Source organism: Penicillium vulpinum, assembly GCF_028829585.1.
Source record: "Penicillium vulpinum strain IBT 29486 chromosome Unknown utg000001l_segment0_segment0, whole genome shotgun sequence".
Lineage (NCBI taxonomy): Eukaryota > Fungi > Ascomycota > Eurotiomycetes > Eurotiales > Aspergillaceae > Penicillium > Penicillium vulpinum.
In genome coordinates, this window is record NW_026643241.1 from 2,531,649 (window position 1) to 2,550,964 (window position 19,316).

General features: G+C 47.9%; 10 protein-coding genes across 10 annotated transcripts; 5 read left to right on the forward strand and 5 right to left on the reverse strand.

Moving 5' to 3' along the window:
* Positions 1-135: 135 nt before the first annotated feature.
* N7479_000942 (uncharacterized protein) lies at positions 136-1,184 on the forward strand (the record flags this gene model as incomplete). The annotated part of the gene is made up of 3 exons (XM_057248640.1): positions 136-461; positions 522-626; positions 689-1,184. 3 exons carry the CDS (start codon positions 136-138, stop codon positions 1,182-1,184), a joined length of 927 nt encoding a protein of 308 aa, XP_057113072.1.
* Positions 1,185-2,086: 902 nt separating this feature from the next.
* On the reverse strand, positions 2,087-4,575 carry rgd1 (putative Rho GTPase activator (Rgd1); the record flags this gene model as incomplete). The annotated part of the gene is made up of 9 exons (XM_057248641.1): positions 2,087-2,198; positions 2,274-2,344; positions 2,408-2,502; positions 2,571-2,714; positions 2,779-3,292; positions 3,345-3,553; positions 3,620-4,226; positions 4,286-4,339; positions 4,408-4,575. The coding sequence occupies 9 exons, from the start codon at positions 4,573-4,575 to the stop codon at positions 2,087-2,089; spliced, it is 1,974 nt and encodes a 657-aa protein (XP_057113073.1).
* A 419-nt stretch (positions 4,576-4,994) lies between these two features.
* Positions 4,995-7,343, reverse strand: N7479_000944 (transcription factor domain-containing protein; the record flags this gene model as incomplete). The annotated part of the gene is made up of 7 exons (XM_057248642.1): positions 4,995-5,215; positions 5,288-5,794; positions 5,847-6,112; positions 6,173-6,610; positions 6,659-6,979; positions 7,054-7,160; positions 7,266-7,343. 7 exons carry the CDS (start codon positions 7,341-7,343, stop codon positions 4,995-4,997), a joined length of 1,938 nt encoding a protein of 645 aa, XP_057113074.1.
* Positions 7,344-8,526: 1,183 nt separating this feature from the next.
* N7479_000945 (putative quinol monooxygenase) lies at positions 8,527-9,079 on the forward strand (the record flags this gene model as incomplete). Its single annotated transcript, XM_057248643.1, has 3 exons — positions 8,527-8,583; positions 8,657-8,769; positions 8,839-9,079. The coding sequence occupies 3 exons, from the start codon at positions 8,527-8,529 to the stop codon at positions 9,077-9,079; spliced, it is 411 nt and encodes a 136-aa protein (XP_057113075.1).
* An 893-nt stretch (positions 9,080-9,972) lies between these two features.
* On the forward strand, positions 9,973-10,939 carry racA (putative Rho GTPase Rac; the record flags this gene model as incomplete). Its single annotated transcript, XM_057248644.1, has 6 exons — positions 9,973-10,005; positions 10,060-10,092; positions 10,168-10,226; positions 10,291-10,471; positions 10,551-10,783; positions 10,869-10,939. 6 exons carry the CDS (start codon positions 9,973-9,975, stop codon positions 10,933-10,935), a joined length of 606 nt encoding a protein of 201 aa, XP_057113076.1. The 3' UTR covers positions 10,936-10,939.
* Positions 10,940-11,488: 549 nt separating this feature from the next.
* On the reverse strand, positions 11,489-12,772 carry N7479_000947 (RNA-binding protein; the record flags this gene model as incomplete). Its single annotated transcript, XM_057248645.1, has 3 exons — positions 11,489-11,750; positions 11,871-12,099; positions 12,175-12,772. 3 exons carry the CDS (start codon positions 12,770-12,772, stop codon positions 11,489-11,491), a joined length of 1,089 nt encoding a protein of 362 aa, XP_057113077.1.
* A 356-nt stretch (positions 12,773-13,128) lies between these two features.
* N7479_000948 (uncharacterized protein) lies at positions 13,129-14,216 on the reverse strand (the record flags this gene model as incomplete). Its single annotated transcript, XM_057248646.1, has 4 exons — positions 13,129-13,307; positions 13,383-13,534; positions 13,604-13,781; positions 13,850-14,216. Coding segments are annotated over 4 exons (876 nt in total), but the record flags the coding sequence as incomplete, so codon positions are not given.
* A 305-nt stretch (positions 14,217-14,521) lies between these two features.
* Positions 14,522-16,150, forward strand: N7479_000949 (uncharacterized protein; the record flags this gene model as incomplete). The annotated part of the gene is made up of 5 exons (XM_057248647.1): positions 14,522-14,605; positions 14,669-14,918; positions 14,985-15,411; positions 15,466-15,996; positions 16,051-16,150. The coding sequence occupies 5 exons, from the start codon at positions 14,522-14,524 to the stop codon at positions 16,148-16,150; spliced, it is 1,392 nt and encodes a 463-aa protein (XP_057113079.1).
* Positions 16,151-16,235: 85 nt separating this feature from the next.
* On the reverse strand, positions 16,236-17,376 carry N7479_000950 (cytochrome oxidase assembly protein SHY1; the record flags this gene model as incomplete). Its single annotated transcript, XM_057248648.1, has 4 exons — positions 16,236-16,335; positions 16,397-16,502; positions 16,563-17,072; positions 17,136-17,376. The coding sequence occupies 4 exons, from the start codon at positions 17,374-17,376 to the stop codon at positions 16,236-16,238; spliced, it is 957 nt and encodes a 318-aa protein (XP_057113080.1).
* Positions 17,377-17,562: 186 nt separating this feature from the next.
* On the forward strand, positions 17,563-19,019 carry N7479_000951 (UBX domain-containing protein; the record flags this gene model as incomplete). The annotated part of the gene is made up of 5 exons (XM_057248649.1): positions 17,563-17,647; positions 17,702-17,754; positions 17,806-17,924; positions 17,972-18,920; positions 18,975-19,019. The coding sequence occupies 5 exons, from the start codon at positions 17,563-17,565 to the stop codon at positions 19,017-19,019; spliced, it is 1,251 nt and encodes a 416-aa protein (XP_057113081.1).
* Positions 19,020-19,316: the final 297 nt, after the last annotated feature.

Sequence of the window (19,316 nt, forward strand, 5' to 3'; positions counted from 1 at the left end):
CCTCAATAAGAGGGTTCGTTCACAAGAACCTCACTCGTTGCTGTCGACCGAATTAATTCACGTGACCTACAGTTCCGCGGATTTCTGTTCCTTGGCCAGGAACAGGAACCATTTCTCTTTCCAACCCGATTAGCAATGGCGTCTACCCTACGATTTCCCGCGGGCACATCCGCTCGGATTGTACCATCTGGTTCCTTTGTCCAATGTCGGGCCTTCTCCGAGACCTCCCAACAATGGCGTGGGAGACAAATGAATTTCCGCCCTCCGAGTCAAGCGCAACCGTCTTTCAAAACCAGAACTCAGGGCATGAAGTTAGCCGATCTGCCAAATGACATTGGCATATTACCAGGTACATTTGTCCGACCATTATGGAGGGATATGCCGTCGATTTTCAAGGCACCGCGTGATAGGTGGCATATGGAATGGACATGGCTCAAGGCCTGGTTGAGCAACCATGCCAGGTTAGTTCACCCCGAATCCTCGGAATATTCGGTAGAATACCTTTGCTAACTGGATTACAGTCTGCTCCAATATTGCAAGCGCGAAAATACCCTTCCTCTTCTCCTAAGCAAGCGGCGCCACTTCGGCGCAAAGCTCCAGGAGGAGATGTATACAGCATTTGCCGAGTAAGCACGCACCTTTTCCCCATTTACCTTTGAGCGGGACTAACCATCATGAATTGTTGTAGAGGCAATATTCCTAAAATCCGCCAGATCTGCTGCGACGGTCTCGCCAAGCAACTCAGTACAGGTATCGAACGCCGCCCGAAAAATGAGAAAGTGACCTGGAAACTGGTGAAATACCTACGTAAGCCAAGTACAAGCTTCACCGGCCTCCGCGTCATCTCAGATCGTGCGACATCCATCCCCGATATCCCAAGATCCGGTATCCGTCAAATTGTCGTGCGCATCACGAGCCGACAGTCTACAACCACGACTCAGCTCCAAGCCCCCAACGGAAAAGAACCTACCGAAGCTGCCACCGTTTCCACCAAGGAGCAGGACTGTACCGAGCACATTGTCATTCAACATCTCCGCTGGAACAACCAGGATAAGGGCTGGAGAGTCTGGGGCCAGATCAACCCCACCACATTGCATGATGCTTGGACCAATCCCTACTTCATGCCTGGCTTGTCAGCTATCGAGCGTTTAGACATGATCAAGGACTCAATGGGCCAGAAATAAATTTGAGTCACATCTCGAACTGTGATTTGTTCTTTCCTGTCAGCATTATATGCTCTGAGCCATCCGCCAATTAGTGACTGCAGCTGCAAGATCCGACCTCAAATACTGGATGAAACTGTATGCCCTGCCAACAAAAAATTGTTCTACCATCTTACCGGATCAACAACGAATGGTTTTGACACGGTATCCTTTATTTCACCTACTTGTTTTATTTTTGGTTTACCAACTCCTAGTTTTTGGCCTAACACTGGACAGAGGCTCAGGTCAGCTTTTTTTCTGGCCTGTTCTCTTCCCTGCACGGGAAACCCCTGATATAGAAGCATTTACAACTCCCATGTACCATAGCCACCTGTTTTGATCAAATTCTACCTTTCTTTTGTGTTACTTGTATAAATGAATATTAATGTCTCAGAGTGTCCTTCCTTTAATCTACTATTATTTTTACTCTAAGGAATACACGACAAGACGAGATTTGCAATTAATAGGTTAGTTAGACAGCCACGTCAACTAACTAACCAATCCCTAGGCAATATCCTATTATGTTCCAAACTTCACTTCAAAGATGCCACTGTACTTTCTACTACGGAGTAGTATGATACCAAAAAAGCCACTATTTGCCGCATCTTAACCTGACATCATCTGTAGCACGATTAACTATGCGTTGTTCATGACCGGCATAAGTCAAAACTAAAAGGACTAACTAGGCAGTATGTATATGTACAGTCGGAAAGCACAAAGGTACAATATTAATGTGTAGCACAGGTATCACTGAGGAAACACCAAAAAAAGACAGGAACAAGAAGTTCAACGGGAAGCGATGCACTAAAACATTGTCGTGAACCAACGCTCTATTCCAAAAACAAAACAAGGAAGAAACTAGGAATATTTCAGGGGCAAATTAATCAGTCATCGTCAAAGATCTGGAATGTATTATTCAGGATCGTCTCGATGACACGGACCTGCCACCCGGCGTCGGCAATATTGCCACCGGAATTGGCGCCCATGAGCGTAGGTCTATCACGAGAATTAGCGGGTCTGTATCTGATAACGTCGCTGTTTATATAGAATGTGGAGTGTGCAAGGACATACCCGAAGCAAATGGCTAGATTGCCCGCATTCATGCGGTTCTGGGTATAGTGTTCTTGAATCTTGTTGAGATGCTGCAAAGGAAAGGATTAGTGTCTGGATGAAAATAAAGACTAATTTCTTGTTGGGGATCGTACCAGAATGATGGCCCGAAGAGTAGCATAGTGAGCATCGGGCAGACTGTTAATAAGGGCGTGCATCGAGTCTCGGCGTTGGATGTCGTCGTCGAAGCCTGCAATTTCATGGTCAGTTTCTCAATACGGGGTTATGTACTCTCTCCGTGGCAAGAGTACTACTTACGAGCTGCGTCAATAAACTGGTGGTAGAACTGAGTGGTGAACAGAGGATCAGGTAGATCTCTGAAGAATTGCTTCGCAAGTCCTGCAACACTGTTGACATCATGGTAAAAGTTCTCTGGATTTGTGAAGTCAACTTGTGATGAGTCTGTTCATGTGAAAGTAGGGTTAGCAAGTTGCCCAAATTTCCTTAAATGTCTAATCAAGCTTACCATTGTCGAACACAGCTTTCATGTGACTAATATGATTGGCACTACCCGAAAGTCGATAAATACCCTCCATATCCAGACCGAACAGCTCAACTGCTTGGAAGCACTGGTAGACAATGAACGGAACTGCTGTTCCATCCCGGGCGTATAGGTCGTTCAGCGAAACACCGAACACTGGCTTCAATGGAGGGAGATTCGATTGGAAATTCCTGTCCACTGGGGGAGGTCCTGCCATTGGCACATGAACCATAGGTGCGGGTTCCGGAGCCGGCGGCCCTGAGACTGGGTAGGGAGGTGTGCCGGCTGTGGGAGGAGTGAAGGTTCTATCCTGCTGGGGAGGAGGATATGGTGACTGCGGCAATCGATCACCGCTCTGCGGTGGCTGAAGCGCCGGCGAAGAGACGTTATTCGGGGTGAATGCCTGCGGCATGATTGACACGCGCTTATTTTGAGTGCTTGTTTGCGAAGGTGCCGCAGGAGCAGAAGTGGAAGAAATAGCCCCAGCACCACCGAGTGTCTAATCAACGTGTTAGTATAGTTAAGCAATCGAGGAGCAATGCAGGACTTACAGGGTGGCGCTCATATTTGACCTGTTCTGAAGCCACAGCCCCCGGGTTGCCTTCATGGCTTAGAATAAACTCGTGGAGATCTTTCTGGTTATCCACTTGGCGAATAACTTCGGCAAGGCTCTTAGGTGCTAATGGCCCGTTGATCGCATCGCTCTTCAAAGGGCTGACGCAGAGACCTTGGCCCAGAAGCAGTTTCTCGTTAAACGTGGCTGCAAATTATAAGCCGATGAACCATGAACAATGAAATCACCTGTGGAGAAAGACATCACACATACCAAACTTCTGTTGTTGCAGGGTCAAGCCCGAGTCACACTCAGCGATCAACTGCTGAAGATTGTGTACAGCTTGAGGCCGGTGGGTAGACACTAGCTCCTTGCGCGCCGCCTGAGCAGCCTGAACCTTAGACGCATAATCGCTATCCGCGTTCTGGACCTTGCGCAACAACTCCTCCTCGTGCTGCGCCGCAGACTTGTGGCCCTTCAGACCGAACTTTCCACCCTGCTTGTCTCCCGTGCGAACGCGGTCATATTGCTCTGCCAACGACTCGTATTTTGCCTTTGCCTTCTCCGCCAATGATTCTGCATCGACAACCCTCTTCTCCGCAGCTAAACCCGTCTGTTTCCATTGCTTGCGGCCGCGCTCGATGTTACCGGCGAGCTCGTGCAGATCATCGGACATCTGGTGGAGGGAGACAGCGAATTGGAGCCCATGATCGACCATTCGCTCCTGGATTCGGTGGATATCCTTGTAGCTGGAACTGTAAGTTCCTTGTCGGTTCTCGCTGCGTTGCGACGCATCACTGATCACGCGAGACAGTTTTCTCAGCCCCTGAGCATGTTCTTCTTCAAGGGATCCACGCTTTTTCAGGAAGGTTGAGAAATCCTAGTAGATACCATGTCAGTGTTTGCAATCGTCATGGGAGTTCTTTCACGATTACGAACCCTGGCGGAGGCCACGCTTTGCTTCAGCCGAGTCAGGAGTGTTGTTATGCCGATCTATTTCACGATCAATATAATTGTGTCTTTTTTGAATATGCACCTGACGGTGAATTATTTCTGCTCACATCAGAGTAGATAACCTTGTCCAGGCGGGCTTTCAGCTCGTCTGAGATGGCTTCGTGGACCTGGGTCTGCTCGCCCCCGTGGCTAGGGGATGAGCGACCGGCGCTTGACGGAGGCGCATCGGAGAGCGTCGATAGCGCCGTGGATTCGTGTACGGCTTGATCCGACATGAAAAAAAGGTCTTGACTTGAATGAATGTCAAGAAAGAGGAGTTAAATAGAGGGGGGAACGGGAAGCCTCACGGGCCACTATTAATATCGCGATGGGGGGCGTTAGGTGCCGATCAAAATGAGGTCAGTCCAGGGACTTGAAAATGCTGCAGCCTGCCTTCTCAATTTCACTTGGGCTGAAACGCTGGCGCAAACCTATAGGAATTTCCTTAAGGAGAATGGTAGAGGTTAAGACGTAATGGCGGGTTCAGCCACACAAGTGGATCTTATGTTGTAGGCTTCAACATACGGAGTACAAATGTATTTATGTACATTATTATATAGCCCTATACACAATAAAAATCACTTTTAATTCTGGTATCTTCGCTGAGAATCAAATATCAACAGTTATACAGAAACGCCATGGCAGTGATTGCCATCTATAAAATCGGAGGCGCGACGAAAGAGTCAGGAATGCCGTCAAAAACCCAATTGAGTGAATCAAAGACTTCCGAGAACCCAGATTCGCTGAAAAATGCTCCACCTTCATCAAACTGAGCTGGTATCATCAAAGATTGATCCTCAAGGGAGCTATCCTGCTGTTGCCGCGTCATGTGTCCTGCCGGGCCTAGTATATCTTGGTTCGCTGCTATGGCAGCAGCTATAAGAAATTTGTTAAAAAAAAAAGGGGGATCAATCAACTAAAGAGAAGAGGAAAGCAAAGAAAACTTACCTTGCATTTCCTCAAGGCTTTTGACCGGTCGGAATCGCTGTCGCCAACGCCAAACTGTGTCGTAGACATGGCTCATGCTCATCCGGCAGCGGACTTTAAGCTGTAGAGCATCTTCCTCGGCGGGCTCCAGGCTCGTTGCATTCCACATCTGAGCGAGGATGTCTGCAAGGCGAATCGGACGATCGTGATCCATGACACTGATTCGGCGAATTGCTGAGATCGCACCGTTGAACAGTAGCTTGCCATGGTTGAAATCGAGGTGTCGACTGAAGCTGCTCTTCAACAACTTCATGAGAGCAAAAGCGGCTGACACAATCATTTGAAGGATATAGTTGGTGGAGTGCCCGATTAATTCGCCTGGTGATGTTTCGAGATCTAGTACTCGGCCAAGGAAGGAGGTTGTTGCAAGGAAAAGTTTGATCAGATCGTCGCTTCGTGCAGTAGACCCCAAAAACATGAAGTATCGGAAGTGCAATTCTGCGGCACGGAGATGGATCGTGTTGATTGCTTGGGAGGAGTGTGAGCGGTGACAGATTGAAATGATACGACAACAACTTACCGGAGATTTTGCTGTCAAACTCGACATCCATGTCCCTAAGTTCACTTTCCAAAACCTGCACGACCACGAGCTTGTCGGCACTAATAAACTCCCCAGGCTCAGGTTTACTACTGTACAGTGACTTGGTCACCCGGTCGCAGAACTTTTCGATGCGCAATCGAATGGCCAGGTCATCGGGAAGCCGGTAGTCGGCATCCCTTAAAGAGGCAGGCTCAAGGGCCCAGTCGTATATTGTGCTCGGTGGCTGGCCATAACCAGTCGCAACACTGCCGAATCCTCAATCAGTTTTTGCGATAAACGACCGTATATGGAAAGGAGATACTCACTTTTGAGCAACGATGTTGCAAATAACCCACGTATGTAGTCGATCCTTTAGAGCTTCACCTTGAACTTCCATGCGGAATGTTGTGAACTCTTCTGCTTGAACCGGACGGTGCAGCCCAAGCTGCATAGCAATCTGCATCATCAAGCCGCTGAGCATGAAAGTTGCATCCGTGCGCTGGCTTGTAGTCGGGAGAGGCCATGTACACAGAACACAAAGGGCCTTAACTACCCGGTAGTCCTGTGGGACACTGGTAATGGTTGACCACAGCAGCCTGCTAAATGGTCCAGACAGTGCACTCAAGAGCCCAGGCTCATATTGAGACCGTCGACTCGCAACACAAATCATAGTCCACGCCAAAAGAGGGCATCGATTGAGATACACCTCTGGGGGCTTGGGTGGATTCAAAAGAGGAAGAAAGGGATGATAATAAGTGAAATATCTACGCAGACGTTAATCACAGAAGATCAAAGAAAGGGGTAGCACATACTGTTCATATAGTCGAAGAACTCGGGCTCTAGAAAGACAAATATCTTCCAGCCTCCACTGGCCTTCATCCTGTGATATAATAGAACCATCCCTTTTTATAGTCAAGGGAGTTGCTATAGATGAGTGGCTTTCAACTGGCACTGAAACGTATCGAGATGGATCAATCGCGGCCGAGTCGCGGCGAGAAAAGACATCCTCTGAGCAATGAGACATTTCATCACCTCCATGAGACTCATGAGGCTCAACTCCTTGCTCATGATCTGAATTAGGTCCCAGACGGCGGCGGAGATCTGCAATCTCCTTTTCCATTTCAGCATTGCGCCTGTGAAATTGAAGTCAATAAATAAGATGCGAGAGAGAGGAAAATAATATAAACATAACCCGAACAATAATTACCTTCTCTTAGAGATGCGCTTGAATGACTGTTCAACCTTACAGTCTATCCCAAGCCTGCGACAACGCGAACAGGCCGCAGCTGGCGTTTGAACAATATCACATCTCAGCTAGTAAGGGTTCCAGATATCAGCGCGATTGTCGGAGAGACCTGATGCGGTCGAAGTCGATTTGGGTAAAATTGCATAGTGCTTGGATATATGCACATAACTCACCTTTTGCTGCTTACATTCATTACAGGCTTTCCGGCTACCACCTCGGCGCTTGCCCGTGACAGGCGGGGTCTTCTCCATATCGCAAGATTCGGAGCTTCTCTGCATGAAATCGATTACCGGGGGTGGCCGGGGTAGTGTGGGGGACCGAAAGTCGGTCGTCGGTATTGAATAATGCGGCCCATCCGGTGCCAGTATGTTCCGATACCCCAAATCCATCGAGGTCAGCCTGCGTTCAGCCGGTATAAAACCCCACGAAACGTGAACGAGTGCTCGTGGAGTCCATGTGCCGCAAATCGGAGAAATCGGCCCGCTGAAGGGGGATGTGGGGAACCCTTCTGCTCATTAAGGACGGTGATTTGCGGGAGATTTGACACAGAAACGAATCTCGGCAGTTGCTGATTCATCTAATGCCTAAGGCATCTATTTATTATGTAATCTTTACTAGAGGTCCTATCCATAGATAGTAACGTTGGAGCAGTTGAACATGTATATACATATATGTATTTATGGACGGAATACTTCCATCATCAGACACTTTTTATTGCTGAGGATATAAGTAATTGCTATAACTAAGCATAACGTACTTCGTACTCTGTAGAGGGTTCATACCTAGGTAGTGTATATTGCCGTACCATCCTACCGTCAGCTAAAATCACATAAATATATATATATACAAGGTGTATATAGTATTAGCTTTATATTCAAGATTATCATAGAGATCAGAGTCGAATGAAAAGTATATGATTGTTGACATTTCGATATATCTCTCGACTCGAGAGTCACAACGAACTCTCTGCGGAGTTGGGAGTGTAGGTTGAGGACACAAGATTCTTGGATAATAGATGTGTCGGAAAAGGTGGAGTGAGAAGCTCCAAGGCCCTAGGGGAGAAGGGGGGGGGGGGGGGGGGGTTTATAGTAGATTCCCTCTGGTGGGCTGCGCCTTCCGATCTATATATAAGTAGGGAAGTAAAGTAATGGATCACGGCGGATAAGCCATGCAGAGAGACATTGCAAGTCTGGAGACATCATGCCCCACTTGCCCTGGCCCGAGGTCGATGTGGATTATATGATCCGCATTCCATACATTCCTAGGTTACTTTGGACATATTTAATTCAATAACTCTTCACTCTCCTCATAATTTATCACTCCAATATCTGATCTCGGATACCTGAATACCATTGAATTTAACTGTGAAATAGTGGGTTGTATTATTGCTCCATTAATCTTGGGGCTGTAAGGTTGACAACTCAACCCCAGATCATGTCCGAAATCAACGTCACTGCGGTTTTCTTTCCAAAGCCAGAGAAATTTGAAGAAGTTCGCCCAGCCTCATATTTCCCATCAACGACCTTGTCAGTCCAGATATCTAACATATCGTGTTATCCTCCAGGTAGCTACTCTGGTAACCGAAGTCATCAAACAGGTGCAAGAACACGAACCTGATACACTGCTCTATTACGCATTTAAAATCAAGGAAAAGAATGAGATTGTGATTGTTGAGAGGTAAGTCAACCATTGAGTATCGATATACATCCGTCCTCATTGATACCTCCCCCTCCCCCGCATGGAAAGGGCGCGCCTCGGCACAATCTACTTCACATATATCCATGGATATATCTTTCCCACAATTTTCAACAACACTCTGATCATCGCTACAATATATAGGTATAAGAACCAGGCAGCGATCCAGACCCACGTCAAATCAGCCTATTTCCGATCCTTCTCAGGAAAATTACCCACTTTGTTGACGAAGCCGGCGGAGATCAGGGCAGGTGGATTCCTAGGTGGTTCGCGGGGGGTGTCGCGACTGTAGGTCTTTTCTTTTCTTTTTAGGTATTTTGGTTTAGGATCTAGATTGAATAAAGTACCATATATAGCTGATGTCCGGGGGTGGTTGGTAGATATAAATAGGATAGTTGATAGACCATGCATAAGCACATATTCCTGGAGATTTCCCATAATGATTCGACATTGAGTAGACGCCATCCCATGTCCTGGCGTCACTCGTGATTCAATTGTCATGCGATTGGTGCATTAGTGATCGCTGACCAACAGATAGGAGGTCTGTGAGATGTTTTAGGAGAGATTAGACCCTATCACACGGGAGAAGGGAAGATACTAGATTCTGTTTACTCCGTACGGAGTATAGTCAACAGCAATACTTCGTATCGGTAGTATATAAAGATATTCAGATATATGTATATATATATAACCACATAGTATTTAGAAATAAGTGGAGACTGTGTTTTTTTTTTTTTTTCAAAGGGTTTTGATCTCTTCCACTTCATAAGAGAATAATCTATTAGTGACCTTGGCTAGCGGACTAGTCTGATCACTTTCCTTTCTTTTTTTTTTTTCCTTCCCCATCTTTGAATCTCTCTTTCTCTCTCCTTTGGATATATGTACTTTTTTCTGTGAGGTGAGTCTCTGTTCCAAATCTCCTTTCATCTTCATTTTCGTCTCCACATCTTTCCCACCCCCTCTTTTTCCTTAGCTCCAGCCTCCTCGAGCTTCTTTCCCAAAGCTGACCCCCCTGAAGCTAAAGCTAATATTCTGAAGATACCCTTGTTGCCATTGTGTCCTCTCACGTTATCGTTGTTATTTGGTCCGAGCCCCTTATCGCCCGCACCTCCCCTCTCCCCACACCCCCCCAACAGCCCCTGTTGGAATTTGGCTTGATTTGGTTTTGATTATACATTTTGCGACATGGCTTCGGGTCCGGCTACTCAGTCATTAAAGGTGGGCAGTTGATCTGATCTACAGCGATGCGCGGCTAATTGACAATACTTGCAGTGTGTGGTGACTGGTGATGGTGCAGTTGGCAAGGTTAGTATCCCGACACTCTTGATCCCTATTAATCTTGCGATAGTAGATGCTGACCTCCAATTCCCTTTCTCCTAGACATGTCTTCTGATCTCGTATACAACGAATGCTTTCCCGGGTGAATACATCCCTACTGTGTTCGTACCTACTGCCCTTCAATGCGAAACCATGGATCTCGAACAGACATTGATTCCTTTACAGCTTTGACAACTACACGGCCAGTGTTATGGTTGACGGCCGGCCGATCAGCCTGGGATTGTGGGATACTGCTGGACAAGAGGATTACGATCGCTTGAGACCGTTATCCTACCCCCAAACCGACGTCTTTTTGATCTGCTTCTCCATCGTTAGCCCACCATCATTTGATAACGTCAAAGCGAAGGTATAAATGAACCGAACATACCCAGGAGCCATATCAGGCCCTCCTTATTTATATGCGACTAACTGTTCCCCGTTTCTAGTGGTTCCCTGAAATCGAACACCACGCCCCCAATGTCCCTATCATCCTCGTCGGTACCAAGCTCGATCTGAGAGATGATCGCGCGACTACGGAAGCACTCCGCGCACGCAAGATGGAGACCGTCTCCTATGAACAAGCCCTAGCCGTGGCTAAGGAGATTCGCGCACATAAGTATCTTGAATGTTCGGCGCTGACACAACGCAACCTGAAGAGCGTGTTCGATGAAGCCATCCGGTGCGTTTTCACACCCTTTCCCAGAGAGACTACTTGCGTATATCCCTGTTTTTTTCTTCTTTCTTTTTCTAACTATCTGACACAGAGCCGTTCTCAACCCCCGCCCCGCTACGAAATCCGGGAGGAAGGCAGTCAAATGCAGTATCTTGTAGAGCATATTTGTTTGGCTTGACTCGTCTCCCATGTTCTCGTATGCTATAATGAATAATATATAGTTAATACGGCGTCTGGGTAGTTAGAGGCTTTGTTTTTTTAATTTCGCCGGCCTCTCAGTCCTGTTTTGTGATGAAATCCATTGATCATTTTTCTTGGGGATACTTCCTGTCTCTGCCCCCGTGGCCCGTGTTCATAGTCTGTCCTAATTCATTCGCGATGTTATTGACTCTGAGATTATACTCTAGCCATTTTAAGTTATCTGTAGTTCGTGTCACGATACATGTCCAGTGGGGCAATATTTGGCGTGAAGGAAATACAGAAAAGAGCATATGAATTGGTATCTTCAAAATCAAGCAATAGAGACATGAAGTAAGCACTTTTTGGAATAAGAAAAAAAACGGCCAAACATGATGCTTCCCGGAATGCATGGCTATCAAAATGTCCAGCTGCCTGCAGATGCTCCGGACACCATGCTGTGCACTGTTCCGATCCAACAAGTTGAGACCATCCGAAGTAAACCCCAACAGTGAACCAGCGGATTTTGTTGATTTAAACGCGGCCTCTGCGGCTAGGGTGAAGACCGGCCCACTGATCGTTGTTACCGTTGTCAGCCGGGGTAGCCTTGTCGGCTGCGCCGTCCATATTAGCAGCGTTGGCACCAGAGCCGCCAGCCGGGGCAGCCTTCTTCTCGTGCTTTCTCTTATCCTTCTGGATATCCTTAGCCTGGCGCTGGCGCTCCTCATTGAGCTTCTCGTTCTTAGCCTGGATCTTGGCATTGCGATGTTCGGATTTGGCGCCGCCGCCACCAGCACTAGAATTTGTAGTTAGTATACGGTCTATAGTTGCAATTGCTCTCGCTTGCTTGGAAAAGACTTGGAAATGATGATCGTCTTCCACATTTGTGGGGGGGGGGGGGGGGGGGATAACTCACGTCAGCTCAACGTTCATGCGTCGGGGTGGGTACTTTCCATCGTCGAAGGTAGAGTGGTGGTACAGCTTGAGGCAGGTCTTCATGCGATCGTAGTTGTCAAACTCAATGAATGCAAAGCCGCGGCATTTAGTAGGGTCTTCTTTCTTGGTTGCGACGCGGATTGTAGCCGGGGGGTTCTTCTCGAAGTGCTTGCTCAAGGACTCGTGGTTGGCGGAATAGGGAAGGTTGCCTGTATATGCGAATAACCTTTAATTAAACCTGTCTCTTTGCTTCGGAGTAGTCCATCTGGGTGAGAATCACTTACCGACAAAGCAGATGAAGCGGGAACTCTTCTGGGCCTGCTCGGCCTCCGCGGGTTCAGCGGTAGGCTCTTCTTTGGTCTCGGCCGCGGGCTCGGTCTCCTCCTTCTGCTTCTTGTCCTTCTTCTTGTCCTTCTTCTTGTCCTTCTTCTTGTCCTTCTTCTTGTCCTTCTTATCGGTGTCTACCTTCTCGGCAGGGATCACGTCAACATCCATAGCGTCATCGGAGGGAGCAGCAGGCTTGGCGTCGGCGCCCTCGACCTTGCGCTTCTCCTTCTTGTCTTTCTTCTCCTTCTTCTCCTTCTTCTCCTTCACTTCTTCCTGTGGAGGGGCAGCAGTTTCGGCGGGAGTGACAGCCTCAGACTCGTTGTCCAGCTTGCGCTTTTCCTTCTTTTCCTTCTTCTCCTTCTTGTCTTTCTTCTCCTTCTTCTCCTTCTTCTCCTTCTTCTCCTTCACTTCTTCCTGTGGAGGGGCAGGAGTTTCGGCGGGAATGACAGCCTCAGACTCGTTCTCTAGCTTGCGCTTTTCCTTCTTGTCCTTCTTCATCTTCTTGCCCTCGGGCTTGACCACCTCATCCTGCACGAGCTTGCGTTTATCGCCCATTGTGGTGGTGTGTGGGGTAAATGTTGTGGTGAAAAATGACAATGGTGGGATGGGAAGAAAATAAGACAAATGAAAGTCTTGGGATGTCCGAGGAAATAAGAAAAGAGGTGGGGAAATTTTGTAGCGCAACGAGACTCAAGCTCCAAAAAAAAGTCGGGCGGAGAGAAAAATGAAATTTACTTTTGCCGCGTCGTCTCCAGAGGCGGTGAAGACAGACAACCCGATAAGGTTTTTTATAGATCGCAATTTATGTATGTACGCACTACGCAAAACAATTATATGAATACAATGTTTCAAGGTTGCATGTACTCAAATTTTATACCAGTATCAAAGTTCGTGATAAGTCCTCTGTTAGATTAGAATACCAAGATCTTCACACCCTTTTTCGCTCCATAGCGCTCACGCAGTTCCGGCCGAGTAAGCAGCTTTAACAGCGGCATGTGCGTGTCCTTCATATCGAATATGCCTCGTTGCTTCTGGTCAACGTGTGATCCGTCAATAACAATGCGTTCCAGCTCCTCTAGATTGAGAGTTCCTAAAAGATAGATTATCAGCGTCTGTATACACAACCAAGTAGAGCTATCTATAGATAGCAACCGAGTAAACTCACCAGACTCGATCAAATCAGATATTCTGGTTGGGGTTCCAGCCCCGATACCAGAACGAGCACGTAGAAGGAACTGCTTCGATTCCTCCAGCTTGATGTGCTTCGCGAACAGCTTGCCTACAATGCTATCCTTAGTTTGGAAAGAGCGTAGTGCCCTAGTAACACCAATCGTTAGTCCTTACTTGAACTCATACCAGAGAAAGGATTGAAAGTTGCCCACTCACCGTACAACATCAGCAGATCGCATAGCAGCACCCGAAATGACTAGTGTATGAGGGGTGCCGTTTTTCTCGGACGACTTTGAGAGGTCGGAGCCCTTGGGACTGAATGACTTGAGGAATTCGGGGAGCTGCTCTAGCTTTCGGGCGGAGGTGAAGGAAGAGGTATCGAGGAATGCAGAATCTTTATGTTTGTTAATGTCTAGGACACCTCTCGGCCTTGGCCGACAGAAAAATGGCAAGTACACATACCTGGAACTGAAAGATCACTCAGCTCAACAGCAGAGAGCTCCTTCTCATGTCTTTTGGCCTTCTTCGCAAAGTGATCGCCTAACAACCGGCCGTCCATCTTGCCAATCGACTCGTCAATACCATCTTTACGCGTCGACTGTTGCTCATCGTGTTCAGCCTGCTTCTTTTTGTTTATGGTCTTCTTCTGCTTTTTCTTGCTTGATCCCTCTGCGGCTCTGCCTGTCTCGGGCTTTTCTTGCTTGGCAGCAGCGTCGTCGGCTTGTCTCTTGCGCTTGTTTTGGATCTTATTGGAAAGCCCTTTGGGGGGGTTTGTGTCGGCCATTGTGACAAGAGCAAGTAAACGTGACAAAATAATCTTCCGAGTATTTCTAAGCTTCAATTGGTAAATGCAATTTGCATTAAGAAGACTTCATTGCGCCAAAAAAAAAAAAAAAAAGGCCAGCTGATTCAGCCAACTTTATCGCGATAAGAACCTTGGAAGGGACCAATCATGTACGTACTGGCCCGCAATTGTTCCAAGGTGATGTCTAGACGCGACAGACCAACATCAACGTCAATCTTGTAATTCACCATACGCCCAGTTGGTCCAGGGTTTTATTGCCTTAGTGATCATATATGTGATCTGGTATATCTCACATGATATAACTGTGCTCCATGCGGAAAAACCAAGCGATGTCTACTTCTACCCCAAACGCGCGTGGCAGCTGGTCACCATTTAGGACCGCTACCCCATCTGGGGATGCAACATTGTCAGAAGTAGGTGCGATCCATTACATTTTAGAAGGTTGTAAAACCACTAACCATATCATCTTCCTACAGCTCCAACGCTTTCCTAGCCATACACGCTACCCTCTTACACCAAGTCGACTTGTTACTACAACCACGCCGGGCACCCAACGGTCCGCCTCTCGATACACACCAAGCACTCGAGGTGTGGGTGCGCCGGCAACACCATACGGACTCCGTGCCCGACAACAACGAGCGGCGAATACCCCTGGTCGGGATCGCCGACGAAGCGGCCGAATGCAGCGGGAGACTACATTCGATATTCTTAGAAACCTAGGCCGAGGTAAGAGAGTTTCCCCACGTACCATTCGACATCAGGAATTGAACTGATTATTCGGGCCGGGCTTAGCACTCGCTCCTGTATCTCAACCTATCCGCTCCTCGCCTCAGGATAAACCACAGCCGATTGAAGAGCCAATTGATGAATTTGAACAGCTTGATAATGAGCCAGAAATCGAGCGACCACGCTTATCCCTCCCTATTCAGGAGTCCGAAGAAGAAGGCGAAGAAGCAAGTCCTGAAATCCAACCCCCGAGGATGTCTCTCGCATTTGCAGAAGAAGATATGGATTTTACATATCGGTCTGTCGAATACCCTCGCGACGCCAGCATCAGAGACCGGGACAGGCTATCAATGATGAGCCGAATTACTGGCAGAATCAGTGGAGATTTTGACGAGACACGATTAGAGAGCGACGATGAAGATGAAAATGGTATTGTGGGCGAGGATGATGAGGCAGAGGACACAATGATGAGTGGGGGCGATTTTGATAGAGGGTGGGTATACAAGAGTTGGATTGTCTATGTTACAAAGGCTAATATCACAAATAGGGGAGAGACAGAGGACCTGGGCCGCTTCCATTTTGACCTTCACTTTCCATCTCCTGCGGCTGCTCCGCTGGAAGATCCCACTGGTGGGGATATGACCGATATGGAGGATTTCAAATTGTCCACCGCGGAGCCACTCCCAGCTCCATCAGACGACGATGACGACGATGACGCTAGAGATGAATTTGGCTTCGGACTGGACTTCCCACCCGCAGCATCCCCTAGCGAGAGCCCTGGGATTGTTGGAGGTGGACTGCGAGATGAAGCTATCCCTGCCCAGGGAAAGCAAAAGAAGATTTCACGACATGGAATTTCTATCCCAAACTTGCCTGCAGGTGTGGTAAAAAAGCTAGCGACTCGCTTTGCGCGTTCGCGGGCTGGATCAAAGGCAAAAATCAATAAGGCCACGCTAGCCGCGATCGAGCAGGCGTCCTCTTGGTACTTTGAGCAAGCAAGTCAAGATTTGGCTGCGTACTCAAAGCACGCAGGACGGAAGACCATTGATGAGAGCGATGTCACCACATTGCTAAGAAGGTCAGTTTCCTTGCAAGCCAAAATTTCATGCGAGTAACTGCTGATTTGTTCCAGACAACGCCATATCAACAAGTCAACAACCGTATTTTCCCTCGCCCAGAAGCATTTACCCAAAGAGCTTCAGCAAGACATGAGATTGGCTATGCCTCCATGAATGCCCAGAACAAAATTCTCCATAAAAAGTAACGCTTTCAACGCCAATGAATTATGCTAAGGTAAAGCTGGAATCCCACTACCCATTACCAGTTTCGGTTCTGGCGAACCCGGCGCAGTGCCTCGTTGGGGTTCTTCCGTATAACCATCCACATCATGATGGTCGTGGCCAAAGACAGGCCATACCTGCAGAGTATGAGCGAGAATCTCGATCGAGAAGGGAAAGCACGCAACTGATCCAACTTACCAGGTGAAGATGTATTGAGAATGGTTGTTTCGCAAATTTACCTCTGCGGCGCGGCCAATAGGGATACCCTTGGCCTCGCGATCATAAGATTCGACGAGGTCAGGCACTGGAAACGCAATTATTGTTAGCCATGCCTTAGGCAAATAATCGAATCTAGCCTCCTTACCCATTGTTTGCTCAATCCAAACAGGCTGGCTACCGCTCAACTCTGCCATCTGATTGATGTCGGGAAAGTAGAACTTTCCCTCTTCCGGCTTGTTGTTTGGTGTAAACATATTTTTCTTCCATGGCTCTCGTAGCAAACCCTCTACGGTCACCTCTTCATCCAGTACACCCAAAGGCCGGTCTTTTTGGTCCTTCAATTTCCTTGAGATCCAACCCCGGTTCACAAGTACGGTGCTCTGTCCCTCTCGCTCGAGGGGAGTCACAACGATAAACCCGTCCTCTCCTTCATTCATGCGGGGTCCAACAAGCATCTCTTTGTCATGACGGAAATGACCGGTAGCATACACGCGGCGATAATCGAACTCTGAGATGGCCTCTGGGTCAATTCGCGGCGGGAGTGGCAGAGGAGGCTTCACGAGACGGTCCTCAAATTTGGCCATCAGTTTTGTTTTCCAGTCCAGGCGCTGCACCTGCCATGTGCCCAGGATAAATGAGATGATAGGAATGAGAGCTATAAACATGTAGAATAATATGTTAGTAATTATCTCTTAGCTAGCACTAGACATTGACCTACCCAAGATGATCAGACCAGGTCCATGCTTCTTATTAACACGGACAAGCTTCGCCGGGTGGTCTACAATATTCAGACCATCAGCCAGCTGGCGTGATTGTGAGATACGGCGGAATTGTTGTAGGCGGAAGTTGGCGCAGATGGAATTGATCTTCGATGATACACGAGGGGTTCGAATGGTCCGAGTCGGCGGTGTCCAGACCCTCGCGGATGTTTTCTGCAAAGCAGAAAAGATCGGCCGCATTTCGACAATCAAGAAATTTGAATGAATTAATTTGGGCGGGTTAAGAGTTCGGGTTGCTTGAAAATGCGACGGCAGTTGGAATTTTGGGATCGGGGGTACCCGTGACCGCCCAGGCTTCTCCAATCTTATACTTGTCTCTCCGCACTGGCCTTCTCATATGCCACTAATCTTTACTGGAATGCGATTATGACACTTTTTTACCACGGATCCCTTCAGGAGGGCATTGCTGCTGCAGTGAGAGATGCCAAAGCGGTTACTTGCTTTGTTAGAGGTGGCTGATTTTCTCCCCGCATCGAATGATGTTGCTGATCTTTGGACTGGACAGATGACGAGGAGTTGAGCTCTCAATGGGAAGACGCTTATTTTGGTGATTATGAGGTACAATCACTCGCTACAATTGAATGTCTAGCGGTATCTGACTCCTTGCAGGTCGCGGAAGCACTCAATGCCAAAGCAGTTGTATTGCGCTTGACAGCGGGGTCACAGGAGGCTGGATTCCTGGCCTCTTTCTGTCCGATCTCGAAATTTCCGACTGCTGTCCTTATCAAGTGCGTTCATCCGTCCAAGGGGTGTTGGTTTGCTGACTTCATTCCAGGAATGGCACGCTGAAGGAATACATTGGGCCAGATGTCTCGAAAGATGACTTCCGCAGTCGATTGATTGCAGCTTTGGGAAATGAGCAGAAGCTCGGTCCTACGCAGCAACTGCGAGGGAATGACATTCCTACCGCTTCAACTAGTAATGCGCCGGCGTCAGTCGCGCCATCCAATGCTAGCAAACCCGCAAATCAAGCAATCGGTATGGCAATCGAGAAACGATCGCCGGTTGAACAAATACCCAAGAAAGCTACAGAACCTGCAAATTCAGCAGGCTCTACGCCTCAAAAGCACTTATCATCCAAAGAAGCAAGCAATAAAGACATTAAAGGCAAAGCACCGGTGGGGTCTAAGAAGCCCACTGGCAAACGTGTTGCAAAGAGCGAGCTCCAAGGGCCAAAACCTGTAGTCCCTCGAGGACCTCCGACCGAGTACCGGTTACAAGTGCGCCTGTTTGATGGAAGCTCTGTGCGATCTAGCTTTACACCCACTCAGACAATCCGAACTGATGTACGGGCTTGGCTTGATCAGAAGATGGAAGGCGACAACCGGCCCTACAACCTCAAACATATCTTAACCCCCCTCCCTAGCGAAACTCTTTCTGTCACCCAAGAGTCCCAAACTCTTCGAGACTCGGGTCTCGGTTCCACAGCGAATCTAGTCATGGTTCCGGTATCAACATACACGGAGGCCTACTCCACAGCGGGTAGCTTGCCCGTTCGTGGTATCTCTGCCGCCTACAACCTGGCGTCTTCTGCCGCCAGTACTGCAACAGGTTTTCTGAGTTCATTGTTAGGATATGGCTCAACCGCACCGGCAAATGGTGCAACCACCTCTTCGCCATCTCCGGCTACTGGCAGCTCTACTAGGATTACGGGGCCTAATATTCGCACGCTGAGGGATCAACAAGATGGACGTGAGAATACTCAGCTCTACAACGGGAACCAGGTATTTGATGCTAGTCAGAATATCTTATTCAGGATTAACTAACATCTTTCTCAGCTAAACTTCGAGCCACGAAAGAACCAGGATGACAAGGACAGATAAGTCGCGCGGTATTGCTTCGGTGTTCTTGTATTATTTCTATATGGCATTGATGGATTGGGTTAGCCCACAATACTCTGTATTATGGCACTCTGGCGATGGATTGTTCACTTTTTGCTTACTGTAAAGTTGGTAGCTGTAATACGCGACCTTGTGCATGTAATTAATACTGCTCTTTTCCATAATATTTAGATTTGATGCAGATATTAGCAGATGACAACAAAGGTAGGAAGTTCATTGAATTCATGTATTCGATTCTTGATTTGGTAGTCAAGCATTGATTTCTTTATCGAGGAGATG